General features: G+C 49.1%; 1 protein-coding gene and 1 pseudogene across 1 annotated transcript; both read left to right on the forward strand.

The window, feature by feature from the left end:
• Positions 1-5216: 5216 nt before the first annotated feature.
• Positions 5217-10535, forward strand: DBX1 (developing brain homeobox 1). Its single transcript, XM_019456670.2, has 4 exons — positions 5217-5665; positions 6320-6421; positions 8373-8575; positions 9032-10535. Exons 1-4 carry the CDS (start codon positions 5299-5301, stop codon positions 9389-9391), a joined length of 1032 nt encoding a protein of 343 aa, XP_019312215.1. The 5' UTR covers positions 5217-5298; the 3' UTR covers positions 9392-10535.
• Positions 10536-12592: 2057 nt separating this feature from the next.
• LOC109271356 (60S ribosomal protein L7-like) lies at positions 12593-13357 on the forward strand (annotated as a pseudogene).
• The last annotated feature ends 487 nt before the right edge of the window (positions 13358-13844 follow it).

Genomic DNA, 13844 nt, shown 5'->3' on the forward strand with positions numbered 1-13844 from the left:
GACCAAGGGAGCGTGCGGGGGGGGGGGGGGGGGGGGGGGGGGGATCACCTGTTTTACCCCTGGCGTCGGGCCACACTTCGTGGCGGGACCAAGACGGAAGAGGAGAGCGCTCAGAGGGCGATGCATGGTAGGACGCGGGGCTGGACCCGAGGGCCCAGGGGCCCCGGGGCTTTGCTCTCCGCACCGAGGGGATCACGAGACCCTAGACGCAGGAACCGCGCCGGCGCAGTCCTCCCGGGCTGGCCGCTCTGCCCCGAAGCCCCCAGCGCACTGGGCGCTCGATCTCTCCACGCCCGGCGCGCCCTGGGCACCCGGAAATGCTGTCTTTCCAGGGGCCTGATGGGACGAGGCTCTGGGAGCTGATGGGGCCCGCGGTGGGGCGACAAAGAGCTGAGCGTTTTTAAACTTTAGAAGGTCAGATCTGGAAGGAAGGGCCTATAGAGAGCTCGCTAGGGGAGTCCCTCCTTTCACACACAGGGACACTGAGGCCCGGGAGACGAGGGCTGTCACTAAGGACCCCCCAGTGAAGTGAAATGGATCCAAATGTGAGTTAAAAGGATATTTAACTCGGCAGTCTGAGGGAGAGCTGGTCAAGCAAGGAAAAGCGAAGGCAACTTATTTTTAAGGCGCGCGCGAGAAACATTAGCTTTGAGAAGAAACAATACGAAAGTGATTTCCCAGACAAGGGGGGGGGATGGTGTGGTGTGATGGAGAGAAAAAGTAGTCAAGGCCCAACTCATCTAAATTTAATTTTGATCGTTTTGAATGGGCCGAGATCGCCTGTGCCGACGCCTCACCGTGTTAATATCGTTGGGCCTCGGCGTCCAAGCCCCGGGTTAAAGTAAACTCCCGCCAGGCAGGCACTGCTCGCCGAGCTGCTCTACACAGATCCTCTTTCTTCGGGTTCAAAAAGAAGAAGAAGAAGAAAAAGAAAACACAAAAAACCCACAAAAAAACACAACACACAGTTAACCACCTGTCAGGGCTGAGGATACAATGAGGCTCCTCGAAAAAGAGCTTTTCATGCATGCGTAATATATTTGTTCAGCTATTCACTTAATGAAGCTGATAAATGTGATGCAAGACAATAGTCAAGTTAATCTATTTAGTAAAATGTTTTGAGACTTTCAGGCTACGTTAAGGAGGGGAGCGTTGGGCGACATTTTCATTTAAATGCGCTCATCTCCCCTCTTAGGCTGCACAGGGGGGTTCAGGCAATCTATGTGAATATAATTTCTTATAAATGTGTCTTTAATGGGTTTAATTCACCCTTGCCAGCTGTTTTGGGGGCTATTTTGTAAGAGCAAAACAAACGTTTCAGGCTTGGAAAGCTAGTTAAAATTAGTTTCGGTCAGCGAGGCCAAGCTATATTTCCTGCAAACCATCTGCTTGATTGGCACAATAGAAGGATTTTCAAGGAAAAGGGGGGGGGGGGAGTGAGTGTGAAAGGATGAGGGGTGGGGAGAGACGACAGAAAGGGCTGGGGAGGCCGGTAGTTCCTAGTGGCCTATTCTGAAGGTGAACCCCTTAGAGGTGTCTTAATAGAGCGGCTTGCCTAGAGGGTGGGACGACTGGAAAGCGCTTGCAGCCCGAGCCTCGTCGCCCTCCTCCTTTGCCCAGGGGGTCAGCTCCCTCTTTTCCCCCAAGACCGGAGAAACCAGGCAGCGGGGCCCTTTCCCCGTTGCCGCCTTTCTGCGTCCTAACTTCCGAGGCGTGCTCCAACTGTCTGCAGCCCCAGCCCCAGAGAGCCACGGCCAGGGGGTTCAAACCCTTGCAAAGTGCTACCTTGAGGTCCCAACCTTCCCTAACTTCCCTAACTGGTTATGTTTTCTGACGGCCGGGAATCTTAAGTCACTCTACTTTGCAGGCCCTTCTCCCTCTGCGGCCTGCGGTTACCGAGGTGCTCCCGGCTCCGCCCATATTGCAGGGGGCCCCACAACTGCAAGAGCTTGGCGCGTGGGGCTGGGACCCGCCCGCTCTCCACTGCCGGAGAGGAAAGAAATTCCCCATAGCGGGTTCTGAGAGCCCACCCTGCGGTCCCAGGGAGGCTCTGGCAGCTTTGGCTTTGTAGGCCCCAGGAGTCCGGCCAGCTTTGCTGCAGCCTCCCGCAGCAAGCAGTAGCGCCCGCGGCACAGGCAAGGACCTTGAAGGCAGCCAGGGCCTCCGATTCTCTCTTTGCCTCTTGCGCTTTTTCCTTTGAAAGAGAAATAAACAACGCAGCTCTGGGAGAGAGGACGTGAGCGACTTCTTTGAAATAAACTTGAAGATAACGACATTACAATGAATGGCAGGACACACAAAACCCCATGGGCTCAGGTCAAACGGCATTAGTCACAGGTCTTAGCCACAGACGCCGCGCCGCGCAGCCCCTTAGGCTATCGCGGAGTTTGAAAAGACGCGTTCAAGGAGATCACTTAAAGTAAGATCCTTTCGTCCGATTTCTTGCTTCCTTAGGATTTATTCTGCCTTTTCACGGGCGGCCAGCCCTCGCCCCCGCCCTCACTTTTCCTCTTTTCGCCTTAGGAATTCCTTAGGGGACTCTGCAGACGGACCGCTGGAGGCAAGGTCCACGTGGATCTCAGCAAGGGGTTGACCCACCTTCCAAAAATGTCAGGGCCCCTTTTACAAGCGGCGAAGTTAGCAGCAGTTAGTCTATAGTAAGGCAGAATGACCCGGGAGCGGGGGAGGCATGTGTACGCGCGCGCCCGCGCGCGCGCGTGATAGTAAAGGGCCAATGGAGCGTGTCAATCTACAGGATAATAACTAAAAACTACACCCAGCGAAATACCCCAGTAGGAGAGGAGGCCTGGGGAAGAGGATGGCACTAGGAAGGCCCCAGACTAGCTTTGAGGTCTGAGCACTCCCCTCCTCCTTGCCAAAACCCCTGCAAACCGAGGCTCTATTCCGATCTTCCGGAAGACCTGGGCAAGCCCTTCTCTGATGGGTAATTCAACACCGGTAGTTACCGCTCTTCTCCACCCCTGGAACAAGCAGCAGCTCCAGGCGGGGAGGAAAGGAACGAGGGAGGGAGGGAGAAGTGGAGGAAGGTGGAAGGAGGAGGAAGAGAAGGAGGCGTTGGCGATGGAGAATTAGAGATGAGAAGAGTTGGAGGGAGAGAATGCAAAAAACAGAGCCGATCTTCCAGCTTCCACAAAGCAGTTGGGGACGGGGGTATCGGGAAATGGACTGCGATGGAAAACTTCGTCTTGTGGCAAGATGAAAGCGCAGGTGTTCAAACAGTTTAGACTTTTCTCCCCTATTTTATTGCAAGACTTCAAAAAGAGAAACTTTGGAAGTTCTCGTCCCTCGTCCGTTTCCAGAGGTCTCCAATTAACTGGAGCGATGCATTTCCCATATTTAAATACCCACTTATTTAGAAGTCATTCCTTTCCTTAGAGGTTTTTGACAGCCTGCCTGGCCAGTACGCCTCCATAAGAGTCTCGCTCAGAAACTCCATACTTGCGTCATCGTAAAGCATTATAATTCGGCTCCAGAGCCTGGCCCTAAATAACTTTTTAATTTGAATCAAGGGAGAGCTTTAGCGGACTCCGTTTCTGGTTTAATGTGATATAAATCGCAGATGCACTTTTATTGAATGGTTAAAGCAGCGACATGGAGATCATCAACACAAAACGCCCTGAACAAAACCATCGAGAGAAATAAAGCTGGTTAATAAGATTTTTGAGAAAGCTTTGTGTTAAAAAGCAAAAAGGAAAACCAGCTGAAGGTGACAGTTAGTTCATGGTTAATAGGATCAGGGCGGCCTGGCTGGGCTGCACACTTCTCTTTGGGGAGGTTCAGCCACACCAGAGAAATGAATGGGACGTTTAACACATCTGTTATCTCGCCGAACAGAGAAACGGGGGGATTGAGGTTCAGCGTTCCCTCAGCCCCAACCCCCCAGTGAAGAGAAAGACTGTCTCCGGGAAGACTCTCCTTTGAGGTCCCCGATTAAGCATTGGGTCTCCTGACGTGGGACCAGCATTCTTGAGAACTGCGTTCTTCCCAGGCTGTTTTCAGGCGTTTGTATACTGCAGTTAATTAAGAAGCTGCAAAACTTTGGCCAAAGTTAAGCACCCGGCAATGGGTAGGGCTCTCTCGAGGAATCTCAACTTTTGCTGCTATGGCTTCAAAAGTTCAGGCCGTAAGTTTCAAATGAAATTTCTGAGGGCTCCTTGAGGTGGGAAAAGGGCCGGCATAGCAGTTCTAGCATTCAGGTCACCTGGCCTGAGGCTGCTCAAGTGGAATCCAGCAGCCTGGACCCTGTGCGTTGCTCCCCTCTGATCCTCCCCCAGGCAAGCTGCGGAGTGCTCCTTGCTGACACTTCTAAAGAAATCTCGCTGAAATCGTTTTCCAAGTTTCTGGGAGTTTGCAGGAGACACATTTTACTATTCAGGTATCTACCAACTCTCTCAAACTCTTAGTTTCCCGACCCGAAAAAACTCAAATCCAGACCTCCCCCTCCATCCTTATGGACTCCACCCAATAACCCCAAAGCATTAATTCCCAATCTCCCTGTGTTGTCAGAATGGCACCCCACAAACACTGATTTTACCCACCCCTCACATCTGCTTTATGCCTCAGCTGGAGTAACCTATACAGCTAGAGACTGAAGAGGGAGTATATTTTCGTGTTCACTGACTTGAAATCTTCCGTTGCCCTCCCCACAAGGGGGAGGGCTATTTTACTGATTGCCTGGAGACGAATTTCTATGAATATTTATTGATTTATTTTCCAGACTCGGCAGGGGAGCTGCAAATAAATTTAGTGCGTTCTTTAAATAATTCCTTTTCTATGAGGCAAGATGTCATCTGAAACTTCTAAATAGGCATTTAATTAGCCCGGGTGTTGCTTCGGAACAAAAACTCCCGGCGAGAGCTTTGGGGGCGCACTGTATTGCAAAGAGGCGGTCGATATGCAGAATTGATGCGCGCCAGCCTTTGTTGCCGGCCCATTGTGCGGGCCATGCTTATGAAGACTAATCCAATCATAAATTGCACCCCTGCGCCAATCAGAGCGCCCAGAGCCTCCGGCGAATGAAGCTCGAGTGGAGAACTTTGTTGAACTTCATTGTCAGAGCTGTCACTTTTCAAAGCGCTTTAACGGGCGGGCCACTATAAAACCATCACCTCGACGGGAGGACCACGGAGGACTCGCAGACGCCCAAGTGGGATCATTACTTGGAGACGTTTGCTAAGCCCAAGAGAGAGGGCATCGCGGGGGCGGGAGGGGCGGGAAGCGAGGCATTTACCCTCAGGCCACTGGAAGAAGGGTTATTCCGCCCGCCCCGCGCCTAACATGATGTTCCCTGGCCTCCTCGCGCCCCCCGCCGGGTACCCGAGCCTCTTGCGCCCCACGCCCACCTTAACGCTGCCCCAGTCCCTGCAGTCGGCATTTTCCGGCCACTCGAGCTTCCTGGTGGAGGATCTGATCCGCATCAGCCGGCCTCCGGCTTACCTGCCCCGCAGCTTACCCACGGCCAGCATGTCGCCCCCTAGGCAGGGGGCCCCCGCGACTCTCACAGACACCGGGACCTCGGACCTGGGCTCCCCGGGTCCAGGCAGCCGACCGGACGGTTCACCTCAGACGGCCGCCGCGCCTGCCAGCGAGCCAACGTTTCTGAAGTTTGGGGTTAACGCCATCCTCTCCTCTGCTCCCAGAACCGGTAAGTGAGCGCAGGACACTGAGGGCCGGTCCAGGTGCGAGTCCTTCTTGCCCCGGTTTCCTGTTTCCTCGCCCACTCACACATCTGCGCACATACACTTACGCAGGATCCCCGGGACCCCACTCGCGCAATGTGAGACTCCGGTCCAGCCAATTCCCGGAAGAAAAGCCTCCAGGTTCGCCCCACCCTCAGAACGAACTTGATTACCTGCAGTCGGAGAGAGCGCCCGCCCCTAGGCGTGTTGTGTTTCTGCCCTCAAACTTTTGGAAGCCAGTTTTTATAAACCCAAGACAATTATATTTACTAGCTTAGCTAGTATAATGGATCTACAATTCTTTTCCTACCCGCCCTAACACTGCATATCTCGTTAGTACCTAGGATGAGAATCGGGACAGGGAGCCAACTCTGAGGTGCGTGGGGGGGGGGGGGGGCGGGGGAGGGTGGTGGTGGTGGTGGAAGGACTCCACAGATGACATGATGTTAGGAAAAGGTTTCTTCTACTTTGTCAAAACATTGAGAAAGATGCCTTTGAAGCCAGCTGAAGGGTTAATCATATCATATATTCAATGTTCTGTACAATAATCAAGTACCTAATCAAATTCCCTTTCTGTCTCTCTCTCTCTCTCTTTTCCTTTCTCCTTTACTCTCTGCCAGAAACATCCCCTGCCTTACTCCAGAGCGTCCCTCCCAAGACCTTCGCCTTTCCCTACTTTGAAGGCTCCTTCCAGCCTTTCATCAGATCTTCTTATTTCCCAGGTAGGTCTCATTCCCCTTCCTGGGGGGCGGCGCCCCAGCCCCAGCCCGTCGCTCCCTGCTCCGAAAGCCATATTTCTCCGTCCACCCCTCGGGGTTATGCTCTGGTTCAGAGGTTGCGAGGCGTACAACATTCACGAATCCGTCGCGCCAATTTGATGCCCTATTTAGCACAAGCAGTGACTGCTTGACACTTTGCACCAATTCCCTGCTCTACAAATTAGTAGGAATTGTCATGGTCCCAATTTGAGGCGGTTCCCTTCCCGGCGAGGAGCTGTTGGCATCCCTTCACGCCGCCGTTTTCCCACAGAGTCAGTGCACTTGGCCACGATTCCGCCACAAAGGTTTCAGCACCATGACCAATTGGTCAGCTCCTCCGGGCAGCCACACACAGACCGGCCCTCGCCCCTCCACGCCGCCGAGAGACACCTACCAGCCGGGGCTAATTTCTCTTTAAGACTCATTCAGGGTTTCGGGCTTTTCACAAGACCACATGGGGTGCCCTCTTGTGTGGGATGCCTGGGGTCGCCCACGGGGAGGGGGACTAGATCCTCCCACAACCCCAACCTTCTATTTCCAACCTGATTTCCCAACCTCTTCTCGTACCCTTCCCCCCACCGCCTTATCTTTTTTAAAGACCATCAACTTCTAAAATAAGTCTGAGGGAAGCCCGTAATGGGGTCCTAGTCTGGAGGAGAAACACCTTCAACAGTTTACACGAGGTTTTTATCCATCCTGGAATCCCAGTGGTGCCTCAAAGTATAGCTGAAAACTCAGCAACCGGTCAAGACTCAGGAGACAGAGGAGAGCCTATAAAGAGAAGGGAGACTGGGCACGGTTGGTGGGGGATGGGTAGAACCACAACACTCCCAAATATCAGAGAAAGAAATAAGCAATTGATTTTTAAAAGGGGGAGAGAGAATTCACCAACAGCCCCCCACCACCATTCATGCTGCTGCTGATAATGGAATTTGCTGCCTTTCTCCCTCATCTCAATGCTCCAACAAAAACAACCCGAGCTTTATAAATAGCTTTTCATGTCCATTTAATGAAAATGATTCCGGGAAGAGAAGCCTCTGCCATCAGTATTCTCCCAATGGTCTTGGCCTGCAGTTGTGTTTAGTTTGAAAGTGTAAATCTCTTTTGTCCCAGTAATATATGGCTTTCGCTGCTTGTCCTCAGTCTTTTTCTGTTAGTTCATTACTACACAATTACCATTCACGCTTCATTAGAGTCTCTGTTTCTTTTTGGTTTTTTTTTTTTTTTCCCTCCCTTAAAGGAAAACTCTCCCCCTTTTTATCATGCCAATACCCATTGGGGAGCGGTCAATGTGCTAATTAGCTGCCACTTTTCATGTATTCGGGCCGAATTCTTTACGTTTTGTGGGGGAGGGGAAGAAAGATTAATATGAAAAAGATGAATGCTGATTGGATTTTTCAAAAAAAAAAAAAAAATCCAAAGCGGATTTTCTTCTGTCAAATAAGTAAGGCACCTCATTTTCATCTAAAGAATGCAAAAGCCACCAAGGTGATAAGAGCATAAGGGGGAAACCCAGCGGCCTCAGCTGGGTATTTTTGTTTTTATTTTTGTAAATTTTTTCTTTTGCTATTTTAGCCGATATACGCAGGTTTGTTCCCTTGACACTGTTCCCCTGAGACTGTTGAATGGAAAAACGAAACAGGCTATTGTGGAGGCTGTTTTCTGTGTTTCCGTGGTTTTACCTAATCCGGGTTTGCCTGGTTGAAAGGGAAAGTTATTTGGGCGGAAAGCGCCTTTCAGTCTCGCAGGTTTGTAGGTTCCTGGTCTATTCTCCAAGGGGAGAAAAAGGAGAGCTTTAAAGAGATGAAGGGATCAGAGAGAAAAACCGAGGGAGGCCACGAGGGAGGGGCAGACGCTACTGCCGCGGCGGGACGCCGCCCACTCACTCGCAACCCCCCACCCCACCCCTCCGCAGCGTCCTCGAGCGTCGTGCCCATCCCGGGGACCTTCTCCTGGCCGCTTGCTGCCCGCGGCAAGCCTCGCCGAGGCATGCTGCGACGAGCCGTGTTCTCCGACGTGCAGCGCAAGGCGCTGGAGAAGATGTTCCAGAAGCAGAAGTACATCAGCAAGCCCGACCGCAAGAAGCTGGCGGCCAAGTTGGGCTTGAAAGACTCACAAGTGAGGGCGGTCTCCCCACAGCCCCACCCTCCCCGCTTCACCCCTCCCCCACGCATCGTGCAATTGGGAGGGTCCTCTGAAACCCGTTAGGTCCCCTCCTACGGATGGGGAAAGTAAAGTCTAGAGAGGGAATGAGCGCACGAGCCAGCTTCCTTGAGGCCACTCGGGACAGCTTGCTTCTCTCCCCGGCTCAGCGCCCCCCCCCCCCCGCCCACCTGCGCCCAGCCGGGTCAGGTGCGTGAGGATGGGGCTAGAGGAGCGAGAAGCTGAGGAGGGGGTGAGGGTAGGGTGAGTCCTTGACCATCTGAACTCACCGGGCAGCGGGCAAGGAGGGGGAGAAGGACAGAGCCTCTTACCTCCCCGACGGTCCTGCCGGAGCCCCTCCCCCACGCCCTTGGTGGGGAGCAGCTGCGATAACCGCTGCTTGTCCCCCGCTCTCTCTCCTCCCCGCTCCAGGTGAAAATCTGGTTCCAGAACCGACGCATGAAGTGGCGGAACTCCAAGGAGCGCGAGCTTCTGTCTAGCGGGGGCTGCCGAGAGCAGACCCTTCCCACGAAACTCAATCCGCACCCGGACCTCAGCGACGTGGGCCAGAAGGGCCCAGGGGATGACGAGGAGGAAGACGACGGCCCGGGCAGCCCCCGCCACCGCCTGGTCTATCACGCGTCCCCCGACCCTCGGCACCTGCGGGACCCGCGGCTGGAAGGGCCGCTGCCTGCCTCACCGGCTCACTCCAGCAGCCCCGGCAAGCCTTCGGACTTCTCCGACTCCGAGGACGATGAGGAGGGCGAAGAGGAGGAGATCACCGTGTCTTAGAAGCCCTCCCGTGCCCTGCGTACTGTTTCAAAGTACTTTGAAATTGAAGAGGTGTGATTCAGTCTGCTTGTCCGCTTAGTCCCCGCTGTCCAGACGCTGCCGCTTCCCTTTGCAGAACCTCAGCCTGGTCAAGGGCGCCGCAGCCCCTTCCATTGCCCAAAATGGCGTTTCCTTGCCCCACACACCTCCCAGCAGCTCTCTCCACGTAAGTGAAGTTTAGGTCTTGGTCCCAGCCTTAACTTCCCACCGGAGCTCCTATCTTGCTTATTGCCAGCTATTTAAAACACAGTGGGGTGTTCACTCCTATAGCCTGGGTCTTGCTGTGAGCCAGGCCCTGCTGGTCTTTAGAAGCCACAACTCTGTAAGACAGGAAACTCTTTATGGAGAAGGAAACGAAGTTAGGAGTCACAACATCAAGCATATAACTCTAAGACCTCTGACTTCCTAGATCCACCCCCCTGTCTTTGGTGGAACGGTCTCCTACCCATGTCGACTCTGGTAACCCAGTCTTTCCATAGCAGCTCCCTTAGATATCTGAATTTAAAAAAATTTTTTTTTAATTTTATACACATATACACCTTCTGGTCTAAGGCACAACATAAATACCGAGTCCTTCCTGTTGTATTCCAAATGCTCTCTGGGCAAAGAAGTGAGTTATTGAAGGAAGAGTCAGTCTCTATTTCTGTATGTGTCTTTCAGAGCTTTTTCTTTTTAATTTCTGCATCCATAGTATATGCACCAAGCACTCTACCTTGTGCCCTTTTATTATTTCTAGGGAGATTACACAGACCTGCAAGACTCGAGCACTGGGCATGACATAAGCAGAGAGAGAACCCACAGCCTCTTTGATTTTGATTTTTTTTTTTTTACAGAACTTTGCTGTCTTTGCACAGCTTTTATGAACTGTACACTATTTTGTACACATGTATGATATTTTATACCAATGTTATTGTGAATGACTATAAAGGATTGACTAGACTTTTCTCTCTGTCTCTCTCTGCAATGGCTTTTAAACTTTAAAAAGGTAGCTGTTTAATTGCATAACTTATAAAGAAATACTTATTTTGTATTTTTACCTTGTACAGATTTTTATATATGTATATATGTATCAAATGAACAAATGCCAAATAAACAGTAGAATGGACATAGTGGTCAAGTATATCATTAATTCACAGAATGTCAGAGCTGAAAGGGATGGTGAGCTTCTCATCCAAGTGCTACTGGGATTTCAGGAAGGGAAGCTGACACTCGAGAGAGAATGGCACATGTCTAAAGCCATCCAGCTGTCTAGTGGCCGAGCTGGAACTAGAACCCATCTCTGACTCTCAGGCCAGTGTCTTTTCTGCTTCCCTGTACCATCGATAACCACATTTGCTATGGTGCCGAGGAAAGGAGCTCCAGTAAAGTGGTACCAACAGGTTGAGTCTGCAGTAATCCTTCTTCTCTAAGGCCTGAAATCATTGAAAGTCAGTTTAAGCTGTTCAAGTTTATGATGGCTTTACTTTCCCTTCTTGAAAGTTTATACAATTTCTATTCCCCAGCGAAGCTCAAAATTGGTCTTATCTTTTGTGTGTAAGCTGATTTTCTCAGGAATGTCATCCATAGCCATGACTTGTGGGCCCAGATACAGACTCTGGGGCTCACAAGTGAAACTAAATTTCTTTAAAACTAGCTTTCAACAGAAACAATTTCAACAGCAACGTAGGAACAAAAAACATCAGGTAGAACCCTGGTAAAGGCTTCTGTGGGCTTTCAGAGATTGGTATTTGCTGCCTCAGCCACACAGACCCACACTTAATTATCCTAACCCATACCCCAATAGTCGGGGGGGGGGGGGGGGAGGAAGTTGTTAAACTTAAATTTCAATAGTTTGTATCCTATCTGAAATCTGAATTTTTCTATTCTCAGTTTAATTCTCTTTCCAAATAACACGAGCCCTCTCTCCGTGTAAGGTTCTGATATCTTCCTGTGCTGGGCCTGTTCCTGACACTGGTGATCACTATTTTCATTATTATTTAGAAATGATCCTGAGAACTTGAAAAAAAAATCTTATTGTCCTAATTATCTTAATCCAAGAAACCCTCCACATCCCCCCCCCCCCGCCCCAACACATACGAAAGCACCTAGCATGGTGTTCTGCCCATGGTAGGCATATAATCTTTTAAATAAGAAATTCTGCTCTGAGTGATTCAGGCTATTTTTTCTCCTTCCTTCCACTGTTGTCTGGACATCCATAGATGGGATCCTGACCAGAGTGGCCCACTTTACCCTCCCTGCTAGCTCGAGTCCACAGTTCTTACTTACCGTCAAGAACTATTTTCAGGCATGGGGATAGATTAGTGTCTACATTCAAAGTACTTTGGGGGCACCCCAAAGTGGCATTGTTCACAATAGCCAAGAGATATTCACATCTCATCATTCACAATAGCTTCTGCAACCTAAATGTCCACCGATGGATGCATAAATAAAGAAAATGTGGTATATACACACAACGGATTATTATTCAGCTTAAGGAAAGAAATCTTGTCACATGCCAAACAAGAATGAACCTTGAGGACATTATGCTAAGTGAAATAAGCTGGTAAAAAAAAAGACAAGGACTATACGATTCCACCTATATGAGGTATCCAACACATTCAAACTCAGAAACGGAGAGTAGAATTATGGTTGCCAAGGGTTGGGGTCAGTTGGGGAAACAGTTGTTCAATGGGTACAGACTTTCAGTTTTACAAGATGAAAAAGTTCTAGAGATTTGTTGTGCAACGATGTGAATACGACTAACATTACTGAAATGTAATTTAAAAACGATTAAGATGGAAAATGTGTGATTTTTAATTTCAATTAAAACATTAAAAAAATTTAAATAAACTGGAAAAATAACTCACATGTTAGAAGAATTAAAAGTCCAGTAATGGTCAAAATTATGACCAAATGAAAAAATTCATGGTAAGCAATATTATCATAACACAATGTGAATGTATTGCATAATATAATGTAAGAAGCAATATATGGTGTAAAAGTTTTTCTATATTAGGAAAAGTTAACGGGGCACCTGGCTAGCTCAGTCAGTAGAGCATGCAACTCTTGATTTCCAGGTCGTGAGTTCAAGCCCCATGTTGGCAGTAGGGTTTACGTAAGAAAAGAAGAGACAGAATTTCCTCTTTTCCAGATGGACTCATGGAGGGTGCACAAGAGAAGAAAAAGAAGGTTCCTGCTGTGGCAGAAACCCTTTAAAAATAGCAAAGGAATTTTGCAGAGTTGAAAATCAACCATCTGAGAAAGAAGTTTGCCCAAAAGATGCTTCGAAAGGCAAGGAGGAAGCTTATCTATGAAAAAGCTAAGCATTACCACAAGGAATATAGGCAGATGGACAAAAATGAGATTCTGTTGCCAGAAAAGCTGGCAACTTCTACAAACCTGAGGAACCCAAATTGACTTTTGTCATCAGGATCAGAGGTATCAATAGTGTGAGCCCAAAGGTTTGAAAGGTGTTGCAGCTCCTTTGCCTTTGTCAGATACTCAACAGCACCTTTGTAAAGCTCAACAAGGCTTCAGATAACTTGCTGAGGACTGTGGAACCATCTATATAGCATGGGGGTACCCAAACCAGAAGTCAGTGAATGAACTGATCTACAAGCGTGGTTAGAGAAAAATCAACAAGAAGCGAATTGCCCCGACAGAGAGCACATTGATTGCTCTATCTCCTGGTAAATATGGCATCATCTGCATGGAGGATCTGATTCTTGACATCTATACTGTTGGAGAATGTTTCAAAGAAGCAAACAACTTCCTATGGCCCTTCAAATTATCTTCTCCACAAGAAGCAATGAAGAAAAAGACTACCCATTTTGTGGATGCTGGCAACAGAGAAAATCAGATCAATAGGCTTCTTAGAAGGATGAACTAAGGTATCCACCATGATTATTTTTGTAATCTGGTCAGTTAATAAAGGACTATGTTCAAATTTGAAAAAAAGAAAAGAAAAGAAGAAAAGGGAAATGAGAGAGAAAAAGAAAGAGAGAGAAAAAGAGAGAAGTTAAGAAAACTCAGAAAAAGAAAGAAAAACCACCCTAAACTTTTTAAAATGTGTATGCTACTCCCTTATAATCACAAAGGTCTACATCTTCAGAACTACAAATGCCATGTTTTGGCTTTTTAGTGTCTCTTTTAGCTGAACCAAAGGATGAAGGACCATGCCCGTTTTGCACACTGTTTCCTGGTGATATGCATAGCCCCTGACACATACTGAGTGTTTGAGTTCTGTTGAGCGAATAAATAAATTACAAGGTGAGACACTCAAGAGCCTAGACCATAAATCTGGAAGTTATAAGTCTTTCAAATGAGTTGAAGGATAACTTAGGTCAATAATTAAGACAATGAGACTAAATAACCTGGTCAAATGTGTTTTTCAAAGTCAAGACAATTAGCTTAATCCAAAAGACTGAAATAGTTG

The sequence above is a fragment of the Panthera pardus genome, unplaced genomic scaffold, assembly GCF_024362965.1.
Source record: "Panthera pardus isolate Hobbes unplaced genomic scaffold, ASM2436296v1 HiC_scaffold_12, whole genome shotgun sequence".
In the NCBI taxonomy this organism is placed as follows: domain Eukaryota; kingdom Metazoa; phylum Chordata; class Mammalia; order Carnivora; family Felidae; genus Panthera; species Panthera pardus.